This window comes from Megalops cyprinoides, chromosome 8 (genome assembly GCF_013368585.1).
Source record: "Megalops cyprinoides isolate fMegCyp1 chromosome 8, fMegCyp1.pri, whole genome shotgun sequence".
Lineage (NCBI taxonomy): Eukaryota > Metazoa > Chordata > Actinopteri > Elopiformes > Megalopidae > Megalops > Megalops cyprinoides.
The window spans coordinates 35,297,425-35,319,840 of record NC_050590.1 but is presented as its reverse complement, the minus strand read 5'-3'; the positions used below and the strand labels follow the sequence as shown (position 1 = coordinate 35,319,840).

Genomic DNA, 22,416 nt, shown 5'->3' with positions numbered 1-22,416 from the left:
ATACATAAGAGGGATGGACTGACGCAGGTTGTGTAGAAGCTGACGCACATGGGCGGATATTCTCTCTTGCCCACCTCTTCCACTGGGCTGGTTCAGAGAGTCGGGTCTTATTCTCTTGGGTACCATTGTCATAGGGCAAGGTATCGGTTCACATGCGGCTTGGAACCTCCGAGGCTGTCAACTGATCTCGTTTGAAGTTATAACGAATGACCTTATTTCAGCACCACGAGTACTAAACAGCTCCGGTGCAGTGAATTTTAAACCTCCTCATAACGCCGCTAGAATCGCCGGCGCTGCTACGTACAGGACAACGCCAGCCACCAAACAGCACCAGTTCATCAAAGGGAAGCTGTCCAAACACCAGGCGAATTTTTAAGTATATTTTAAATCGCTGTAACGATATATCGAAAATAGCTCAGTGCAAAACGTCAGCAGGAGCCTATTACCTGGACAATACAATCAACCGTTGACTTTAGTTCTCTTCGAGAATGGCGCCCGGGAGCATTGGATTTTTCATTTTTGTCCAGATTGTCGCCCTAAATCTATACCAGATACCAGCGTTTCCCACACCTGAGGCAACCGAAGGTAAGTGATTTCTTTCATGATAATTGTCATCATTTACCAACCATAACAAGTTATGATTGTTTTACTGATTAAATTGTAAGGTCTAAAAACCCTCTTTTAGAGATCATTATACTGATAACAAAAGAGTTGGCAATGAGGTCCCGCAACATTGTAGCGGACACAAAAATTCCCAAGAAATTACGTGTGAGGGTCTACAAAAATAATTTTATTATTATTATTATTATTATTATTATCATTATTATTGTTTTGTTGTTGATAATGATGATGATGATAATAATAATAATAATAATAATAGGAATATTTCAACGTGTTTACCGTTCAAATAAATCGTGTGTGTTCTCATTTCATGGCAGTTTAATCTTTTGATTGCTAAACGGATTATATCACAGTCGTTGCTGTCTGGCAGTTTAAATGTAGCAATGCTTTAGAGCAGTACGCGGGATACTGAAATAATGTGGCTCACTCTTTTTAATTGATTCATACTTTTTCAATGTGACATACGAAATAATGCAACAATGTAGCTGACTTTCCCAATCCTGAATACGTAGTATAAGCTTCATTATATTTTTTTGCGTTGCTGTAGGCCGACTGTAACATAGCTATGTATGTTGTTTTTGTCTAGAGACTACTGTGTATAACAGACTACTGAGTGAGGAAAGACCATTGCAGGAACAGGTAAGTTACGTGCTCAGCTGTCATCCCTCACCTTATGAAGGCACAATCTAAAACTTCTGCTTTAATGGCAGAGAATTGCTTCCATTTTGTAAAAGAAACAAAGTCGAATGCAACAATATTTGTAGCCTATTTATACTTTCAATTCAAACGCAATAAACCAGCATTCTCGGGTGATTAATGTAACGCATTATGGTTAACACATCTCGTTGAAATGAGTTGAATGTGTCTAAATAAACTTTTCTTTCTTGTTATGACAGATTGCAGAGGCAGAGAGTGTGACCAAAAAAGAACCCATAGGTAAGGTAATAGTTACATCATTAGTCAAGATTCATGATAAAACACAATATGCATTGTCTATTATTGTACACATGTATGGTACTATTAATAGTGATGCAGTTAAAGCCTATGTTAATTTTCACATAGTGAGACAGGCAGTGGTTGGAATTTAACTAAAACTCAATTGTAAGAGAGGAAATATTAATATTACAAAAACATAAAGAAAGGCATTTGCTTAATTCAGTTAATAATATGGAAGGACAAAGTAAGCAGATTGAATCTACATCTGTATCTCCAGTTACAAGTTCACAAGTTGCATTGTTTTACTCGCATTTATTTTTATTTTCAGCAAGCAAGCAGGAATCTGAACTGCCAGAGCTGAACATGGAGCTGGACAACGATGATTTCAGACTGCTGAAATCCTTAGCAGAGAGATCGCAGGGCACAAACAATGAGACCGTAAATGTGGAGAGACCGGATGTGCAATCTGTGGCAGATGACACAGATTCCACCAAGAACAGGAGGCTGGCAGAAGACTATGACTCCACAAAAAGTGGTGGCGAGTATAAGTACCCAGGTATTTAGTCAATGGGTGTTTTCAGGGTCTAGAGATTTCACATATTTCCTTTACCTGCAGGACCATCTGTCAATGCAAATAGTGTACATTTTGAGTATGAGTCACATGGGGAATCTGACCGTCGGCATCATTATGGTGTTGGGATTAAGGAACCAGATTAATTGTCAGAAGGTGTAGATTTGTTTCACAAATATGACACAGCCAATAGCCCCTGGTTAAGGAGGTACTTAACTCCTGCTCAGCACAGATGCATAATATATCAAATCTATGATGTGTGAATCACCTTGAATGAGGGTGTTTTTGCAAATAAATAGACTGCTGTTGTCTACACTGGGAATATAGGGAAACCTTCTGAGAACTTCTAGCTAAGGTGGGTGGCATGGATTAGAGAGGTATCTCTCAGGTGAATCATCAGGAGAAAGACGATTTGTTTCAAGAAACAAAAGAGGGGATTATCTACCCACCTTCTGTCAGTTGGAACATTCCTGCCTGGTTGTTGCTTTATGTCTCCTGAGTTGGTCAATGACACCAAAACACATCCCCATCTGTCAGATAGGCCTAGTAGTTGGAGGCAGCTCAGTCTCTCAGAGATACCCATTGTCCATCAGATATTATAGACTGTGTTCAGATTTTGTCTGGATGGATAACAAGTCCTTCAAAAAAACCTCTCAGGAGCCAATCAAAAGCAGTGGCTTAGTTTGCTGGAAAAACCAACTGCCCCATATTAAAATGGTATACTTTTAGACATTACATTGTCACTGACTGTTGTCATAATTCATACGCTACATGCACCTATGCTTTGCTTGTATGTCAAGTCAAATTATTTACATGGAATCCAGTAATAACTACAGAGACCCATTAACTGGCGTGTTCAGATTCAAGGACAGCCTGTGAACTTCCAAGCCTGTGTTTACAGAATGAAAGTATTTACATCTACAGTAAGATAATAACTGGGAAAATGCAGTAACTTGATTTGGGAATGCACAGTAAGCTGCTGGGAGTGTAGTGTCCAAGTGATCTGGCTTTGCATTGTTCGATTTAGATCGGCACACAGAGCCTTAGAGCTGATCTTTCACACATGCTGGGGGCTAAGCACAAGGATTTCAGCAGCTTGGGGGAATGTTTACACCACTCTGACACTGAGAGAAAATGCTGCTGCAGGGATTCAGTGTACGGAAATCCTTGGGGTTGTTTAGGCACAATGATAAGCATTTAAGCAAATCGGCCGGGTTTGTTTCAGTTGCAGTCTTTGTGCATGGTGGTATTCCTTCATGATCGTATTTTGAGATAATGCTGCAGAGAGCTGCTTCAATGTGTTTGGAAAGAGATGAATGGAAACAGCAGTTTGCTGGACTTAAAAGCCCCTCTGGTGTTGCAGAGCATCTTCAAGGCAGCTGCATGGCGTTACGCAAGACATGAATTACGAACCTGCCAGGTCACCATCTTCTCAGCATATTTGTTCTCCAGTAGCCAGTTTATTTGTGAGGATAATGTCTCTGCAGGCAAGGAGGTGGGGATACATTAATCTTTGTCAGAGCTGCACCACACCAAAAGAGGCCTTACTTTTTTTTCAAGGACCATTGCAATTTACACAACACCTGAGGGACGTGCATGCAAGAGTCACAGTTCAGCTGGTAGTGATACCACCTGGCGCCAGAGAGACGGTTCCAGGTTCCTCTCTCTGCCAAATTACAGGGAGAAATAGGGTATAGAATTCCACATGATATTCTACAGCCTGACTCTTACTCCAATTGGTTGTCCCATGTGTCAGTCTTGGCCACGGAGCTAGGGTGTGGCAGGTTATATAATATTACTTGCTCTGACTGTGCCTAATTGGCTATACCAGGTTTCTGCCATAGAACTGGGTGAGGTGGGTTCTGTGAAATGACTTGATGTCCTTCAGCTTGATCGTGAGATATGTTTTAGTTGTGGATGCAGGCAAGATGATGAGTCCTTACACTGTGATCTTCATATTAGATGGCCCAGAGAGCTTCCACCAGGTGGACGGGACCCCACTAACAGCAGAGGACATTGTCCAAAAGATCGCTGCCAAAATATATGAGGAGGATGACAGAGGGGTGTTCGACAGAATCGTATCCAAGCTGCTAAAACTTGGACTGGTACTTTAGTTTTTTCTCACAATGTGATTTTTGTGTTTTTGTGTGACTGAAAAAAAAAATTCACTAGAAGCAAACATCTACTGCTTGTTTTGTCGCAAGACAGAAATTGACACATAGAAGTTTAGCATTATGATGCTGTAAAAGAAAGCTAGAGAGAAGCCCCACACATTTTATGCAGCACTTGTTTGTTTGTTTGTGGAGGCTTTGTTTAGCGAAGATTATTTCTCACGGCTTGATGGTCTAGATTAGTGTTGACATCATCTCATGGTCCCAGGTCACCGTGACCATGAGACAAAAAATGTGTTGTGAACCTGCATGTGAATTTCACTGAAGGTGATTTTGACACGGTCACCTGATGCAAACCTCCCCCTTTCTCTCCCCACCTATGTGCGATGCAGATTACGGACAGCCAGGCAGACACTTTGGAGTATGAGGTGGCTGAGGCTCTGCAGGAGCTCATCACTAAAAATGCCAGGGACAACGAGGTCGATGACCTTGGCGCGGACTACCCTGCCCCCAGGGGCAGTGCAGGGCAGAGGGAACAGAACCCTGATGCTAACATGGTATGGTCTGGTCTGCACCGCAACACCACTGTCTCTCTGCAGTTCTGTCCAGCGCTGGACTCCAGTTCCAATCTGATCACAAGTCTACCCACAGACGAAGATCCAAAGCTTTAAATGGCATTTGTAGCCATTCTTTGAGCACATAAAACATATGCAACTGTTTTGGTTGGATGCACAATGTAATAATAAGCCACATGTGTGAAGGTTGTTCATTGGCTGTGGGTACACCTAAACATTTTCCTTGGTGTTCATTTTAAAACTGATTAGTTGATTTAAATTAAATTGATTTTCCCAGAAAAAAAACAGAATTCACATGAGTTAATCACCGAGACATTTATATTATAATTCAAGTGACATGTATGGGATTTTATTAATGATCGTGTCTATGAACAGGCCCAGGTCCACTCAAATGTGCTTTAGTATTACAATAGACCTCAATGTCACACTTATCTAGCCCAAGTGGAGATAATGAAAGCTCATGCATCCCCTTTTGTCCACAGGAATTGGTTGAAAACCCCAGCAGGAAGCACAAGATGGAGCAGGGTGGGGTGGGTGGCAATGACACAGTAGATCGTGCATGGGTTACTCCGAGTGAGGAGAACCACAGGGGTGAGCAGAGCCCTGAGGATGGCCTCCAGGACCTACAGTATTTCCCGAACTTCTACAGCCTCCTTAAGAGCCTCAACTCAGGTTAGAGACAGAGAGTGTACACACATACACACACACACACACACACACACACACACACACAAACAGGTGCATATGCCCACACATTAAGATTCTGCAGGTCATCCAAAGATGCATTATCAAAGAAACCCAAATTGTCAGTGCTCCCGCCCCCTAGCTATTGTGTTTTTGTTTTTCCCTTTCCATGTGCTTTTGTTTTCCTTGTGTTCTAACCCGGCCCCACTCTCCGCCCTGTCTCCGCCCACCCGATCATCTCCACCGGCCTGCCTACACGCCTGCTTTCCATCTTCTCATCAGCCCAGCCCTATATCTACCCTGCTTGTCTCTGTCTTGTTGCCAGTTTGTTGCAGTGTGTTTGTACCTGTCTTGTTCCTGCCATGTTTTCTGCCTGACCGCTGTTCCCCGAATCGACCCTGCCTGCTCTCCAACCTTGCTCCTGCCTGCTGCCCTGCCTTGTTCACCTGATCTTCCTGACTACCTGGTTTGACCCTGCCTGTCCCCGGCTTTGATTCCTGACTGTGTTTGGACTGCCTGCCTGGTCTCTACCCTGCCTGTTTTTTGGTCACGATTTCTGCCCGGTGTCCTTATAAAGGCACTTGGAATCTGGAGTTCTCGTGGTCCGCGCCTGAGTCCTTGCCTGTGCCCTGACAGAAATTCTCAGGCCAAAACAGAAGTCCATTCATCCATATTTATTGAAGACACATTCTGAAAAAGCGGCCTTAACTGGCGATCAAAGAAACCATCAGAGCAGGCTTTCCTGATGAGGAGATTGCCGCAAAATCTCTCTTCAAAAACCTGATACTAATGCGGTGTTTGATATACACAGAGAAAGATGCAGAGGAAAGAGAAACTCTGATCACCATAATGAAGACCTTGATCGACTTTGTGAAGATGATGGTGAAATATGGGACGATCACCCCGGAGGAAGGCGTGGCTTATCTAGGTAAAGCTGTCTGCTCATTGGTTAACATTAACACAATCACTTACTCATCCAAAACTGAAAATCGCCAGAATGGAATGTATCTCATGCACTGCATCAAACTAGAGTAGTGTTCTCAAATTCTCCAGAGCTGAGTGTATGCTGGTGGATTATTAATGAGGGCAATTGATTTGTCACTTCAGAAGTGCCACTTTTTGACAGCAAGGAGGCTGCCAGTAGTGCTAAGAGGACAGGTTTAGATGACCTTGCATGATCAGGGAGAGTCTCTTACCTGTGCCACACAGTGGAGTGCTTGGAGCTGTACTCACTGATAAGCCTCAGAAGCCTTCCCCTCAATCTGTGTGTTGTGCTGTGACACTGTGTTGCTCAGACAGGCTTCTCTCTGCCTTGTCCTAGCTGCATCGAGAAAGGGAGAAAAGCAAGCAGAGTCTGTCAATATTTACTGGAAAAACATTTAAAGCAAACAAATGCAAATAAGGTTAACCTTGGGGCAACATATCATTTTGCCACTGCCTGATCGATTTTCTAAGTGACCTTTTTTTAGGCCCGAGGAAATGATTCTGTTGTTTTGGAAAATCCATCCCTGACTTCAGACAGACTGGTTCAAATTGGCTTTCACACCGACAGTGGGGGATGCTGTTCTGTCTCTATACACAGTCATCCCAGCAGTCCTATTCCTAAACATGTTTGAATTCACTCCCATATCAGTTTTCATCAGCACACAGCAAATCTTCTGGTTTCTTGTTGTCTTGTTTGACTGCCTTTTTGAAGTGATAACTCTACAGCAAATTGCTGCTGTTCTCTCAGCAAACAGCCATCCCTGTGCCTTAAACCATGTGATCTACGTCAACCAAGGCTTGGAGAAGCTCCCCTCAAGTGAAGGGGAATGAACTGGATGTGAAATGCCATTACTTTACTTGCTTTTGGTCATGCTCAAGGAATAAAAAAAATCAAGGGTGATAAAACATTTTCTCTCCTAAAAGGGGGGGTGGGGGTATTGCCATAAACTCTAACCCCAACAAGCAGGAGACACTATGCGTGTCAATAATATAATTAAAGAGGCTTTATGGAAAGATTAAGCCTTCTGAAAAGACTAGACTGACTGAAAAAATGAAGCGTCTGCCAGAGGCAGGAAGCACATTTCGAACCCCTGGTGTCTGTCAATACCTCCTCCCCAGCCCCACCCCAGTATCATACCTAACCTCCCTGTAGAGTGCCATACAGTGAGTGGTCTTCAGCTAAGCTACAGGGAAGGGGTGACCACAGAGTTCCACTTAGTTAATCTGAAATACCAAGGTGACCGAATGCCAAATGCCTGAATCTGTCAATGTCATTGCTGCTTTAAACAGAATGGATCAATACTTGGGGTACTGACTGCTAATCAAGAGTATTTTTCTAGTGGAAAGAATTAAATGAAACTTACAAAATTAAAATGCTAATGAACTCCACAGTGGAATATGAGGGTAATGTAACCTCAACCTGTGGATACCAGGGCCAGATGAGCATGACATGAGCAAACAGTTTAAAACCTGGGCTTACCTGTCAACTGGGTAATCAGAGTAAGACTGCTCTACACAAGCTTTTCTCAATTTTATGATGATTATTAGTATAGTGTAGTGTATTATAGTACATTAAATTATATTACATTATTTTCATTCAGCAGACACTTTTTTCCAGGGCAACTTACATGGGTATCAATTTTTACATGTTATCCGTTTACATTATAGCTTTCTTGTTACAAAATTCAAATTACAAAGCGGAGCTAAATTTAGTCAAATCGATTTAAATTACTGAGAATAAACTTTTAGGTTAGGTTGAGAATAAACTTTTAGGTTAGAACACAGACCTCACAAAAGCTGTGATGTGTCATGAGCATTTAACATAATTTAAATCAATAAATGCCATCCTTGTTAATTAAACAATCTCATGTTGTAGCTTTCACAAGCACACAAACTACAGACAATCTGCGCTGTTTTGCGAGCATACTCATTTACTCCATTTACGCGATTGTCAATTATTCTGTGAATTATTTTTATTGTTTTATTGTTAATCAAGGAAGATAAAGGGGAACAGGTTGAAAGTAATGATAGATTTAAAGGTAATGTTTCAGCTTCCCCTGTTTCCAGCTCACCAGCCGCCACTGAATAGCACTTTTGTTTACGATGTGATTGTGTTTCTCATGTCTGATTGAAGGTTCTCTCTGATTTCCACAGAACACCTGGATGCCATGATTGCCATTCAGACAAAGAACAAACTGGGGAAATCTCTGGAGACAGTGGACTTCAAGCTGGCTTTGGGTAAGGCGTGAGCCAGCCTTCTCTTTCAGCCAGCTGGTTCACCTGGGAGTCCAAACACTATAACTTTATCTGGTAAAATCAATACCACAGCTCCACCTAGCAATCCAAGCACAACACTCAAGGAAGAGGACAAGGATTTGCAGAGCATCACATCTTGGAATTACAAAAAATTGAGAAAGCAGGAATGTTTGAATCACCAGCAATGAAATCCATTTTGCTAATGGAAAAACACATTTGATATTGAGTTTTAGGTTCTGTAGGCATCTCTGGTCATTTTGGGGCTGTATAGTCTTGGTGTCCTTGTCTCCATGCTTCAGGAAAGACCAGCGACGAGGTAGACAACACAAAGGATGAGGCAGCCAAAATGCAACAGGAGTACGAGTCTCTGAAGGACACCACCAACAGTGACCAGGCAGTCACTGAAACTGGTGAGGGTCTATGATTGGTCCACTATCCAAGCAACAAAATGTTGTACAGTTGTAAGTACACTGTAAGTACACTGTAACTATAATCGTAGTGCTTACAACTGTTACATATATAGGCACAGTGTAATAATCATTTATTAAGGCTTATTGTAATTTCTTACTGTATTTTTTTTTTTAGTTTTGACTTTTGAGTTGTCTTGAGGGAGTACACATGGCCAATGTCACACAGCTCAAATTCATGACTCAAAGGACAATGAGGGACAGTGGTTATAATTAGTATAGGGCCAAGTGTCTGTGCCTGCAGAGTTTCAGGGATTCATTTGTGGGCCTGAGAAAACACAATATCAACATTGCAGCATTTCATTCGGTACCCAGCAACTCCCACAGGATGGAAAGATAATCCATAAGCAGCCTCATCTCAGAAAATCGGGAGCATTTCATGGGAAGGCTGACACAGACAGTTGTCAACACCTGGGGAGTTAGTCACTCTTCCCTGCCACAACAGAAAGTGGTCCAGGGAAACTGAGTTTAAAAAAACAAACAGTAAAATATGAATGTACCTTTGGGCAGAGATGAAAGGGACCATGTAATTGATAACACAGGAGCTCACAGGGATGCTGTAATAGAATCGACCTAGCTCAAAGGGACACGTCTATCATCACTGACAATGGGCTTCTCTGTCTCTCTCTCTCTCAGGCCATAATGGAAAGTCAAACACCTATTTGGAGGCGATAAGAAAGAATATTGAGTGGCTGAAAAAGCACAACAAAGATGGCGACAAGGAGGGTCAGCACATCAAAGGGTTTTCTGTGTGTGTGTAAGAGAGAGTGGGAGAGGGAATAGGTGTGTATGTGTTTACATGTGTGTGTGTGTGTGAGTGTGTGATGTGTGTGAGGAGCATTGACTTGGGTGTGTGTGCTAGGAAAGGAATGTCCAGTAAAAAACTTTCACTGGGGTTCATATTCAAATACTGATTAACTTTTTCTGGAGCACTTCAAGCTCATTTTAAGATCAGTTTAGAAATAAGTGGTAAAATATAACTGGGATGTGATCTACTGTTAATTTTTCAGAACAGCCCCAATCACCCTTTACAGATACAGTAGGTATATACCAGCAGCACTGCCCACATCAGTTTTTCTTTGCCCAAGGACAGAAGCACTGGACATGTGGTCTGAAATTCAATCACAATTCATCACATGAGGAGAATGAAGTCATCCCTTCCATTGGTGTCATAGTTTTAACTTTTGGTATCTAACGGTATAAACCCCAAGCTACCATTAGCCAGATAGTGTTAAACAGACAGACAATCTCTACCTCACATCTAATGTGATGTCAAAGAAGTTCTCCCCCTCCCCCAATTTGCAGTTGTCCAATGTAGGGCTATGTGCAAGACTCTGCTGAGAAGAACAGTTGAAGAATTGAAGGACAATTTAAGTATAGACCCTTTTGTTTGTCTTAAATTTGCAATTAAAATCAAGTATTGGTTAGTATTGGTTTCTCACCGAAGAAGTCTTGTGAATGTTCACAAATGAGTGATCGGTTTGCCCTAATTATGAGAGATACAGGCCTCCTGCTTTTAACAAAAGCTTATTCATTTCTTTCTTCTTATCTGTAATCTTGCCCACGCACATCTGCCTGTGGCATTGTTTCTGTTATTATGTTGGAATCAACCTCGGCCAATCGCAGCCGGGCAGTAAGTATCACTCTACTTCCTTTGATTGGTTCTGACGGATGCTTTCATTTCTATTCAAGCTCTTCCAGCCAAAAACAGGGGAATGTTATGGATACAACTGATCCAGTTTCTGCAAAGCCTTGCAGGGTTTCATGCACTGCCCCCTTAGAAACCTTTAGTCTAGCCATGATTTGATGCTGAGAAAGCCCTTCTTTGCTTAAAATAACAGTTTGACTTCTGACACTTTCACTTAGATTCTACTTAGTAAGCAATGATCTGCTGGAAACTTGAGGCGCAGCCATATTTATAACAGGTGAACACTGGCTGCAAGTTGAGTTACTTGAACGAGCCTCTGATGGGTAGATCAATTCCACTTGCCATCTGAACGCATGCTTCAATGGAAAGGATACAACTCAAGGAAATCTGAAAGGAGTTAAGTTGGTCAGTGCCCCAAATTTGCTTAAATTTGATTGCTGACCTAGAAATTGTGCAGAATCTTGACATCTTGACATGACATAACTTGTGTTTTTAAATGTTTCTGAATCCTCTTTTTGATTATTTCCAGGTTTATGTGAAAGTATTAGAGGTTTTCAATGTGGTCTCAGACTTTTGGACCCCACTGTACATATATATATATATATATATATATATATATATATATATATATATATATATATATATATATATATATATACACATATATACATATACACACACATATGTGTACCTTCATTACATGAAACATGAAGAGACACAATAAGCACAATGGCCTTGGGTCTTCTTGACTGTATCTGAAGGGGACAGTCTTAAAAACCACCACTGATGGATTGACTCAGGGACTGAGTGAACAGCTCCCACAGTATTCACATTCTTCTGCAGGAAGCCAGCAATGTGGCTGCAGCTGATAGGGGCAATAACTGTTCATGTCCCTGTTTATATACTTGTGGTAAAGGATTCACTGCATTCTTAACTAACAACATGGGTACTTATGTCAGACTGATAAAAATTTGGTTGCCAATGTTCTCATATTTTTGTACATCTCTGATTTTACCATCATTTCTCTTTCTTAATCATCACAGAGTATGACCTGTCCAAGCTGAGGAACTTCATGAACCAGGAGGTAGACTCCTACATTGACTGCGGGATTCTGCCAAAGGACGAGGGTGAGGTAATCAAGAGGATCTACGGCAGCCTGTAAGCAGCCCGGCGAATCCCCAACTGGACACAGCGGCAACTGGACACAATCGTGCACGTGCTGAAAATGAATCAATTAGGAAACCCTAACTGTAGCTCCACACTTCGGAAGAGGTTCACACAGGGTAAACCCTTCACCCCCATCCCACTCTAAAGGAGAAGACAGAACAGTAATGTATCAGGGCATGTAGATGATGCACCAGGCATTTTTCAATTCCACACTTCCATTGTTATGTGCCATCTCTTTGGTAACTGCTTCATACTGCATGTTGAACCAAACACTCCCTTACTAGATTTCTAAATTGTATTTAGAAATTGCTAGTTGTACATATGAAGAGAGTTTGAAATTAATGTTAAGCTCAGTCTGGACAAACATGAAATAGAATATTGATGCAAGCCATGGTTTTCAGGGAATGTCCCTCAGTGCCCTTTAAAATATGTCCTTGCCAAAGTGGTACCCCAGAAACAGTGGCAGTTCATCAAAAAACACTTTGCTTCAGTGATGCTCCGTTCACACCCACAGGGAATAAAAAAACAGAGTAAACATGTCTTTGTTCACTAGCTCCTGTAAAATAAACGACAGCCATTATGACAGAATAGCTTGAATAGCTTGGTTAGAGACTAGGGGGCAGACATTTGGCTTTTCATATCTTGTAGGGTTCAATAGATTTCTTCTTGCTACTGAAAAATGTATGTATATCAAAATGTATGTGTATGTATGGAGTGAATCATTATTTCCATGTTTTTTGTAAGTGTTAAACCTATTCTAGTATGGCTTTTGACTCTGCCAAAAAAGATGACTTTGTGTTTCTGTGTCATTGAACATGACTGTTTTGTGTCTGTCAGACTCGTTTGATCAGTTTAGAGGTCCTTCAAATCCCCAGGGGGAACCACTGTCATTCTGCACTCTGTACTTGTGGTTTCTCTTTTCTCACTCTGCATGTTCCAGAGCATTTAAAATGTGCATCCTGATGAGAGTTTAGATGAGATGCAAAACAAAAGTATTTTCAAGTGTAAATACCTGTGAAGTTTTTTCAGAATGTAAAGGTGATTAAAACATTCTTTATAGATGTGGTTGGCTCATCTCAAAGCATTTGGTAACTTCAGTGGTAAACATAACACCTTTCAACAGGCACAAAAGAATATGTAGCAGCATGCATAAACATGCAAAAACATGTTAAACTTTTATGAACAATTATGAATGTCATAAATATCATGTTATGAGGTATTTATGAACGAGTGCATGTCTACATAAGATCCCTTAAAGTATTGCCAACCATTTTGTGTTTTTTTAACTAAAAGACAGCACTTGGATCATATGGGTTTAAGTCTGATAGGAAGTCCATTCATGGGGTTGTTTATGAAAGGCATAATTATGTCAATATGTTTATGAATAGATACAAAGTCAAAAAGTTTGAGATGGCTCAAATGGGTCAGTTGCTGCATTCTGCATGATGCTGAAGTCTGTTGAGCACAATTATCCATTAATTCCAAGCAGAAAAATAGATAGCATAATTGCACTGGTGTTATGTATGGAAAGACTATCCTCTAGGGCCATGTACATTTTCCCCTCAAAAACAACTGACCCTGAGTCATGATGTTAAAGTAGATATCTAACTATTCTATACAATTTTACATATATTACTGTCTTTGCAGTGGCATACATACATACAATTCAAAATACATTATTCATTATTGTTGGCAGGGCTGTGACATCACATATTTTTGTTATTATGACACTCATGTCAGAGATCGCAGCTCTTCTGTTCCTGTAGTGATGAGTTTTTTTCTTGGAACATGAATGACCATGGTAATGACACCAGAACTAAACCCTCTGGCATGCAGAGTATGAATGATGGAGATAATGCAACCAGTTTCCACGGTCTGACCCAGGGCAAAAGGTCAGTGTGAAAGGTCAGGTCAGTGTTAAAAATAAAGCTTGAGGAGCCCAGTTTATAGATGCATTTATTTTTTGCTCAAACCGAGTCACCAGAGTACCACAATAAAACAATTCAAGCCAGAACAATAAAACAATTCAAGCCAGTAAGGATAAAACTGTATGCATCACATGAAAAAAAAACATACAATCACCCTTCAAAATAGATTTTGTCACTTTCACAACACAGCTTTGAATATGCAAAAAACTGTCAAAATCAGCACACTTTCACCCATGAATTGCTTCAAGACAGTATTTTCATTCTGTTAAAAAATACTGAAAGGACAATAGATCTTTTAAATATACTGAACAGTTTCAAAGATACTTTAAATAGGACTGTGTTCAATGAAAATCCTTCAAGAAACACAAATGATCCAGTCCCTGAGGGGTCGATGGTTGGGAGGCTTCCCCTCCCTGCCTGAAAACTTAATAAATTAATAAAAATGAATTGCTGCCTCAGCCAAAGCCATTTAGCCACTTCCCCCCCTCTGAGAGCTTCATTGGTTTAAAGAGATCTGGACAAGCATCCATGATGGGGTGGCTCTGCATTACTAATGAGCTGCTTTCCAACTGGACTTTTCACAAGAAATGACAGATATCGTGGGGGTCATTAGCATTCTGGCTTGAGAAACCTGTAGTGTGAATGCCAGGCTGTGGGTGCCTAAATTCCCATTCCTTAGAGCATCGTCATAAAACCAGTAAATCTGTGATAATAATGCATGTAATGACCCCCCTCAGCGCATCAGCGCAAACACAAGGACATAGAGTTCTCTCCATTGTTTTGTGAAAGCAAGAATTTACAAAAAGCACACAACGGTGATAAAGTGTCTGGGTGGGTAACATCACTCCTTCTGGAACCTGAACCTTTCTGTCATATCTCCTGGTATGATGACACTGGGTGTGAGTCCTCCTCTTTGCCGTCCCTGCAAGCATAAAGGAAAAATCATTTTTACTATTATTATCTTTATTTTTTGAATTTGTAGCCCCTGCTCCCATGAAATGTGACTGACATTGGCTGTTACATTTGATCTGAAACACATTGACCTGCACTATTTAGTTTGAACTCCACAGCATTAAAATAGAGGATACAAACACCCTTCGCAATTAACCCCATGAAGGAAGCATGTGATGTTTGGGCCTCATCTGCAAACTCTCTTTGTCCCTGAGGGTTGTGAGTTCAAATCCCTGGTATGGACAAAGTCAGTTTACATATGAGCTGTACCTCAATTTTGCAATATATAAAGCTGTCCTGGATAAGATGAGGAGCCTCTAAGCAAAGAGGTAACAACTACCAGAAAGATAAGCACTTTCTGACAGTAGTTCCCCCATCTCCGTAGTGTAAGGTCCACCACTCGAGAGGAACTGGCTCAGAAGCCCAGGGCCATATGCCCAATAGACAACAAGCAGGTGTACATAGTGGGGCAGCTCACCAGGTACAGGGTACTGTTGATTGCTTGTGCATGCATACACATTTACAGAAATTCAAAATGTGCCGAACCTTATTCTATGACAAGGCCGTGAAACCTCACAGATTAATAAACCAATAAGTCAAGCCCTGTTTGCCCCTCTACGGGATTTTGAGTCTTTACTTTTTTCATCAGGTAGTTTATGTGTACCATGATGGAAAAGCCATGATTCAGTGATCATTCTCTGCTCCCATGCTCTCTCTCTCTCTCTCTCTCTCTCTCAAATTCAAATTCAAATGAGCTTTACTGGCATGACAAAAACTCCATTTGTATTGCCAAAGCATTTCTGTGTGTGTGAGTGGTGTGTGTGTGTTTGTGTGTGTGTGTGTGTGTGTGTGTGTGCGCGTGTGTGTATTTATTTCTTCAAGTGTTTTACTGATGGAGTGACTCTCTTTCTCTGTGGCAGGCATCCACATACCTAGCTGCGACTCTGGCACTTGTTCCTCGCCTAGTAATATTCTTAGAATCTTACTGTCCTCAAACTTTTCAAAGTCTGGGTAGATTATTTTGAATTCAGGAAAGAATTCCTTCTGGATATCTTTGAATTTGCAGCATTCACTCAAGAAGTGGAGCTCTGTTTCTATCATGCCCTGGCTGCAATGGGTACATAGTCTCTCTTCTGTGGGCAGCCAGGTTTGCCTGTGTCTGCCTCTTTTAATAGCCAGGTTATGGTTGCTTAGTCTATACCTGGTCAAGGTTTTCCGTTGTTTTGTAGTAGACACTGTGGACAGGTAGTCTGCCACAGTGTATTCTCTGTTTAGGGCCAAATAGAATTGAAGTTTACTTTGACTTTTTGTTGTTTCAATCCAATATGTCAGATAGTTTTCTTTTTGTGTTTTTATAATTTGGTTAGGCCGAATTGTTTGTGCAAGGGTGGCATAGTCCTGAGGCTGACTGTTAGTTGTATTAGTCTGGTTATTCTTGTTAGTCATATTAGTTTGTGTGAGCCTCAAGACTAGCTGGCAGAGGGGACTTATTTTTGTGCTCATCTCTTGGCTTTTCAGGGCTTTAAAACAATAAGAGTTGGGGTCACTTGATTTGAGATGTTTCCAGAATTTGATGGCTCATTTCTCAATTTTAATTGATAGGGGATATTGGCCTAATTCAGCCCTGCATGCATTGTTAGGTGTGCTCCTCTGTACTTTGAGGATACACTTACAGAACTCTGCATGCAGGGTTTCAACTGGGTGTTTGTCCCATTTTTCAAACCCATTGTACATGAGTGGACCTCACACTTCACTGCCGTATAATGCAATTGGTTCTATGACTGATTGGAAAATTTTGAGCCAGATTCTAATTGGTATGTCAAATTGGATAGATTTTTTAATGGCATAGAAAGCCCTTCTTGCTTTCTCTTTCAAGTCATTCACGGCCAGGTTAAAGTTACCAGCTGTAGTGATCTTCAGCCCAAGGTATGTGTAATTTTTTGCATGTTCAATTGTATTTGAACCAAGGGTGAATTTTTTCCCTGACATCTGGATTTTTTCTGAAATGCTAGTATTTTTGTTTTTGGGGGGTTAATAGTCAGGGCCCAGGTCTGACAGAACTTGTGCAAGACATTTAGGTTCTGCTGTAGACCCTCTGCAAGTCGTCTGCAAAAAGAAGGAATTTAATTTCGAAGTTATTTAATGAGAGACCAGGTGCTGCTAACTGCTTGAGTCTTTTTGCCATTTCATTAATATAAATATTGAAGAGGGTCGGTGATAGTGGGCAGCCCTGTCTTACACCCCGTTCTTGACTGAAGAATTCTGTTTGTTTGTTTCCAATTTTAATTGCACATTTGTTGTTTGAGTACATTGATTTTATTATGTTATATGTTTTTCCCCCTACACCAGTTTCAATAAGTTTAAAGAATAATCCATCATGCCAAATTGAATAAAAGGCCTTTTGAAAATTTACAAAGCAGGCGAATATTTTGGTTTTATTTTGGTTATTTTTTATTATTTATTTTTTTTATTTATTATTTGTTATTTTTTATTTATTTTATTTCTCTCTCTCGCTCTCTCTCTCCCTAACTGGTTTAAAAATAGCACACTGGTAGGTATGCAAATTGTTGGAAATTCCTACTGAAAGAGCTGGAGGCAGAGGAGGCTGAGGCCAAAACAAGCACATCATTGCAGCTCATCACTTATTCAGAGGTATGTGGCTCAAGTGGAACAGCTCATTATTACCCCTGTCACGATGGCAAATTGATCACTGAGCCATCACACCACGAGATAGCAGACAGGTCTAGGTGCGAAAGCGAAAGTAATTAACAAACTAGAACATCGCTCTTTTGAATCCTTTCAGAGACAGGCAGCAGACAAAGGCAGTGCATCCCTGAACTATAAACACTATTGGCCCGCACACTCGCCACTTGTCTCCCATGTGCAATTCACACGGTTGTCCTGTTCTCAATCCCCAATGATAAGTCCATGACCTCTCTTCTTGGCTGCTTCAAAATTAATACCAAATACATATTTCTATATACAAATGTGCTTACTCAAGTATAGAATACATACTCGGTATTGTGACTGGTTTGGGAATGACAGGACAAGATGACGAGCAAGAGAAAAGAACTTTGTTCCCCTTTTTTATGCTGTTTCCCTGCCCTCTTCTCATTCCTGCCTCTTGTGTCATAAATCCAGATTTTGTATCATGTTGACCTTTTAATGAATGCAGCCAATCATTGTAAACTGGATTCTTGTTAAGCAGGAACTACCTATGCTTCTTTCATCAATTGATCAATAACTTTTTACCATCTCACTGTGGAGCAATGTATGTAACAGTATATCACTGTATGTTTCTACAAAAGACTGATTGTGCTGTGCTTTCGTTGCATGTTATCTTTTCACAATTATTAATTCATTATAATTACATGAACAAATCAGTGATTTCAGTTAGCGAACTAGCTAAAATGCACTTCTGGAATGGACTACCTAAATCTGGCTAGAGTGAGCTGGATGCAAGATATTTTGCTATCTGTATCTGTAGCTAGTTAGTGGATTTATTAAATTTTCACACTTTAGCTTTTACACAGACTTCATGGTTCCAATGAGCTGGAAGTCAAAGTAACTAAATAGCTAGCTATCTAACATGCCTTTTAAAGAGTGAAACAAACCACTGTCTGATTTATATGGATCAGTTCACTCTAAAATGCTCTGTTCTTTCTAAAATCTGGATGGGAGGATAGTGGAAACAAAGAAAAAATAACCCATTCATACATATAAAAGATCACATAAAAGATCTGCACAGCATCTGCTGTAAACTGATAACAGAGTAAATAATCCTAATAATGTCCTTAATCTGGAACTACTCTTGAAATGGTGAGATATATGAGGTGAATATCCAGTTCAGAAGAATTTAAGAGACTGCATAAACAAACAGAAGCATTTGGGGAAACTGTCTTTTCACAGTTTCTGAAGAAAACAAGAACAATTCTGACAAAAAAAGCATCAGTTACCAAGTGTTGCCACTATCGGTTTCTGGGTTGGATTTAATGTGGGAGCATTATCTTTAAGAGTGACAAAGGAGTCACATCAGTCCACTATGTTTAGGAACAACACAAGCATACTAACTTCTCAGCTGGAATGTGTGTTGTTATGAGTCCTCTCCCGCTGGATGAATATTGGAAGATTCTTAATTAATCTCATATTAATATTAATGACAAATCAATATGTTTTGCATATTCTGGGAGAATTCAACCACATTTCTGGGGAAGCATTTAGCTAATAGCAAAAGACACACACTAAGTAAAAAATCCTTGCAGCACTTGGTTTAGAAACATCCAGGCCGTCCAACAGAATGTTTTCTGTGGGTTTTCTCACAGAATCACTTGGATCCTGGAAGGATGATGACTTTGCATCACCTTATCTTTTCCAGTGAAGAGCCAGTGTGTCCATCTATAAGGTGAGATGGGGTGATTACCACGGTTGGGAGGCTTACTTTTAATATTTATTCCACTACAGATTACAGAATACTTGCTGAATAGCTAATCTGGTGCAGCCAAACTATGTAAGATAGCTAGTTAGCAATCAATATTAGCTTAAATAATGAAAAAGGAACTTACTTCAAGATGCTTCCTCAGGTTAGAGGTTGACTCATTTGAAGCGGATAGCAATTTGGTTGCTGGCAAACACAGCTTGTACTGTTATGTTGCGACCAAATTTGAAAGTAAAATGGTCCTGGTATTTTCATAACATAAACGCGTTGCGCTGGTTGCTTTCTGTCTCACTCCTCATTCTACTGTCTTGTGAATCAGGCAGCCTGTGTGCTTTTTTTTTTCGTGAGGGGCATATGGGAGATACACCCCGGAGTTGCCTATCATTGGATAGATTTTCCAACTGAATAAACATTAAATGAAAAAAAAATTAAATTAAATGAAAAAAATCCAATGTAATCCCTTCAGTAATCTAAATATTTTAAAAATGTAACTGTAATTTGCTTACCATCAATTTAAATGGTAACTGTAACAGAATTTAGTTACTCATATTTTGTATTTTAAATATGTAATGCTGTTACATGTATCCCGTTGCTCCCCAACCCTGGTGACTACTAATGCAGCACAATTTGTCTACACGGACTACATAGCACAAATACCACCAAGGGGACCTGTTCCTGCTCCTAGAAGCAGTGTTGTGAAACTGTTCCTTTGTCACTACATTTAGTGACTTTTCAGAACCTCTTAGCAACTTTGTTTCACAAAACAACTAGCAATAAATGTAACAACTTTTTTGACAAACTGTGAAAATACTAGTGTTCAAGCATACTAATGTAATAGCAGATCAACTGATTTGCTCAGTCACATACCAACTTCTGTGCTAGTTTCATAATAAATGGACCAGCTGAATTTTTTTTTTTAACTTTGCTTCTGATTGTCATTACTGGTGACAATGCCAACACTTCCTATTCTTCCTCTATAAGGGTTTGGGAAACCAGTCAAAGTACTAGATTTGTTAACACAGTCTAGTCATCTGTCTTTGCTGTACATGCACACTTGTGTGCAGAAGTAGAGCCAAGGTTTGCCATGAAGGGGCCTAAATATCTTTCTTTATTAAGACAGTGGCTTGTAACAATGTAACACTTGAAAACCACCTCAACATCAACATTTTGAGTGCCTTAAATTTCATAACCTTTACACTTATCAAGCATATCAAGCTTATGCATATCAAGGACAGATTGTGTCTGGAATGCTCTGGAAACTCTGGGAACAATCCGATTACACCACACTGACATTTATAGAAAAAAGGTCTGTTTTCACATCTCTTGGGTATCTTACCTGATATCCTCTTCTTTCAGTTTCCTGGCTGCTTGCTTTGAGAGTTTAATCTGTAAATCCAGTCTGTGTAAAAAGTCCTTGGCAGAAAGCTCCTTGGGCTGGAGTGGGTGGGTTTTGATTTCCTGGGGACTGGGGGAAGGAAAAGAGGAGGAGGAAGAGGTGCCATCTGCGTCCAAAGTCACCTGGGGTCCCTCCTGGGGCATGCAGCCATAGCTAGCCTCACTCTCTAGGGACTCTAGACTGTTCAATCCATTGAAGGGTGTGGCCTTCTCTGAGACCACAGGAATGTTCAGAATGTTCCGCAAGAATATACAGTCATTGCTGAATAGTTTGTTTGCTCTTTTTATTTGTTCCATCTATATAAAAAAAAAAAGAAAGTTAAGATTTTTTTAGTGGGAAAATTTTTTTTTTGGTGAAATTAATATCCTATCATTTTCATAGGGTGGCACAAAGTTCTCATATAAACGTGTTTGCATGAAAAAAACTTCTTTGTTTGCATTTAAGTGAGCATAACTGTAGCAAACACAGGACTACATGTGGATCTTTTGCATAAGAAACAAATACCCCTAGACAATTTAGCAAAAGATTTACTGTTAGACTGTGTGACTTATAAAGAGTCACACATACCATGAAACGTATGGTATGGTACGAACGAAACGAATGGTAACTTTATGTGCCACGTTAAATAATACATACAAAACACAACTGCCAAAAAAAAAGAAAAAATCCGTACTTACTCATGCAGGCAGACCGTGACCCTCCAGTGCTATACTTCCTGGTTATAAGTCTGCCCTCCAATGGCTAGTCATCTATTTGCTGGATAGTGATAACTCGCAGATATCGTTGCCTAATACTATTTACTCTAAACATGTCATGTTTATGAAAATCGCAATTAGTGTTTACAGTGGTTTAATGATTTATGCATCTCCCTGCTGATATTACTCTGTGTACAATTGTTTGTCTAGTTGAATATCTTATTCAGTAGATGGCCGGATCTTCTAGTTAGCTTGACGTAGCTTGGGTCGAATGTCTGTGAAAATACCTAACTATGGACTCAAAATGTCTACATTAAGTCAGCCTGGTGGTTCTCCAGCTAAATGTTTTAATGTGACTTATTCCTACATTTCTGCAGCTTGACAGATCCTTACCGTTACGCCGTATTTGAGTGATATTCCTTGCAGCGTGTCGCTGTCTGTCATTCGGTGCTCTATGTACTTCTCTCCTAAAGTGGCTGTAACGCTGGCCGTGCTTCCATAGGACCGTGTCTTTGTGCGGGCCAAGCTTTGCGACAGCTCGCTCTCTGATTCTGAGCCAGCCCGTGATCTGGGAAAGACAGGTTGTCCGAACCGACCGCGTCCATCCCGCGGCGGCAGGACCGGGGAGAACTCCGCCATGTTCTTCTCAATAAATAATGAGGCCGCTCTGTTACGATACGCCAGCTGATCCACCGCACTTCACAGATGCACCACTTAATTCAAACTGTGGAGGGACTCCCTCTCTCCGCTTTCAGTAGCCTATGCCTTATGACATGTGAGTGTGGCATGTTTCACGTCCTCGAGCACTTCGCGGAAAAGCAAGGATACTGCTTCGCTGCCACGGACACGGAGTAGGAAAGTATGCTACTAGAATGATGCAATTTGATACACGGTCTACAAATGAATACGCTAGTCTACGTCGATTACACGGGGATGAACAACAGGGCAGAGCACCAATCAAGAATCTCAACAAATCTTAGAACACTACTTC

The 22,416-nt window shown here is 40.6% G+C and overlaps 2 protein-coding genes across 2 annotated transcripts; one reads left to right on the top strand and one right to left on the bottom strand.

The window, feature by feature from the left end:
* The first annotated feature begins 54 nt into the window (after window positions 1-54).
* Window positions 55-13,081, top strand: LOC118781548 (secretogranin-3-like). The gene is made up of 12 exons (XM_036534500.1): window positions 55-585; window positions 1,208-1,260; window positions 1,518-1,557; window positions 1,886-2,113; window positions 4,091-4,233; window positions 4,632-4,796; window positions 5,297-5,486; window positions 6,310-6,426; window positions 8,637-8,720; window positions 9,038-9,148; window positions 9,842-9,931; window positions 11,897-13,081. Exons 1-12 carry the CDS (start codon window positions 489-491, stop codon window positions 12,013-12,015), a joined length of 1,437 nt encoding a protein of 478 aa, XP_036390393.1. The 5' UTR covers window positions 55-488; the 3' UTR covers window positions 12,016-13,081.
* A 1,188-nt stretch (window positions 13,082-14,269) lies between these two features.
* LOC118782222 (lysM and putative peptidoglycan-binding domain-containing protein 2-like) lies at window positions 14,270-22,123 on the bottom strand. The gene is made up of 3 exons (XM_036535526.1): window positions 21,819-22,123; window positions 20,671-21,026; window positions 14,270-14,870 (listed from the first exon to the last, which is right to left on the bottom strand). The coding sequence occupies exons 1-3, from the start codon at window positions 22,062-22,064 to the stop codon at window positions 14,819-14,821; spliced, it is 654 nt and encodes a 217-aa protein (XP_036391419.1). The 5' UTR covers window positions 22,065-22,123; the 3' UTR covers window positions 14,270-14,818.
* Window positions 22,124-22,416: the final 293 nt, after the last annotated feature.

Coding starts and splice junctions, on each gene's coding strand:
- LOC118781548 (XM_036534500.1), top strand. CDS start 489: ATGGCGCCCGGGAGCATTGGATTTTTCATTTTTGTCCAGATTGTCGCC. Junction 4,234..4,631: donor AGCTGCTAAAACTTGGACTG/GTACTTTAGTTT, acceptor TGTGCGATGCAG/ATTACGGACAGCCAGGCAGA. Junction 5,487..6,309: donor CCTTAAGAGCCTCAACTCAG/GTTAGAGACAGA, acceptor TGATATACACAG/AGAAAGATGCAGAGGAAAGA.
- LOC118782222 (XM_036535526.1), bottom strand. CDS start 22,064: ATGGCGGAGTTCTCCCCGGTCCTGCCGCCGCGGGATGGACGCGGTCGG. Junction 21,027..21,818: donor CACTCAAATACGGCGTAACG/GTAAGGATCTGT, acceptor TTTTTTATATAG/ATGGAACAAATAAAAAGAGC. Junction 14,871..20,670: donor CTGAAAGAAGAGGATATCAG/GTAAGATACCCA, acceptor TTATGCTTGCAG/GGACGGCAAAGAGGAGGACT.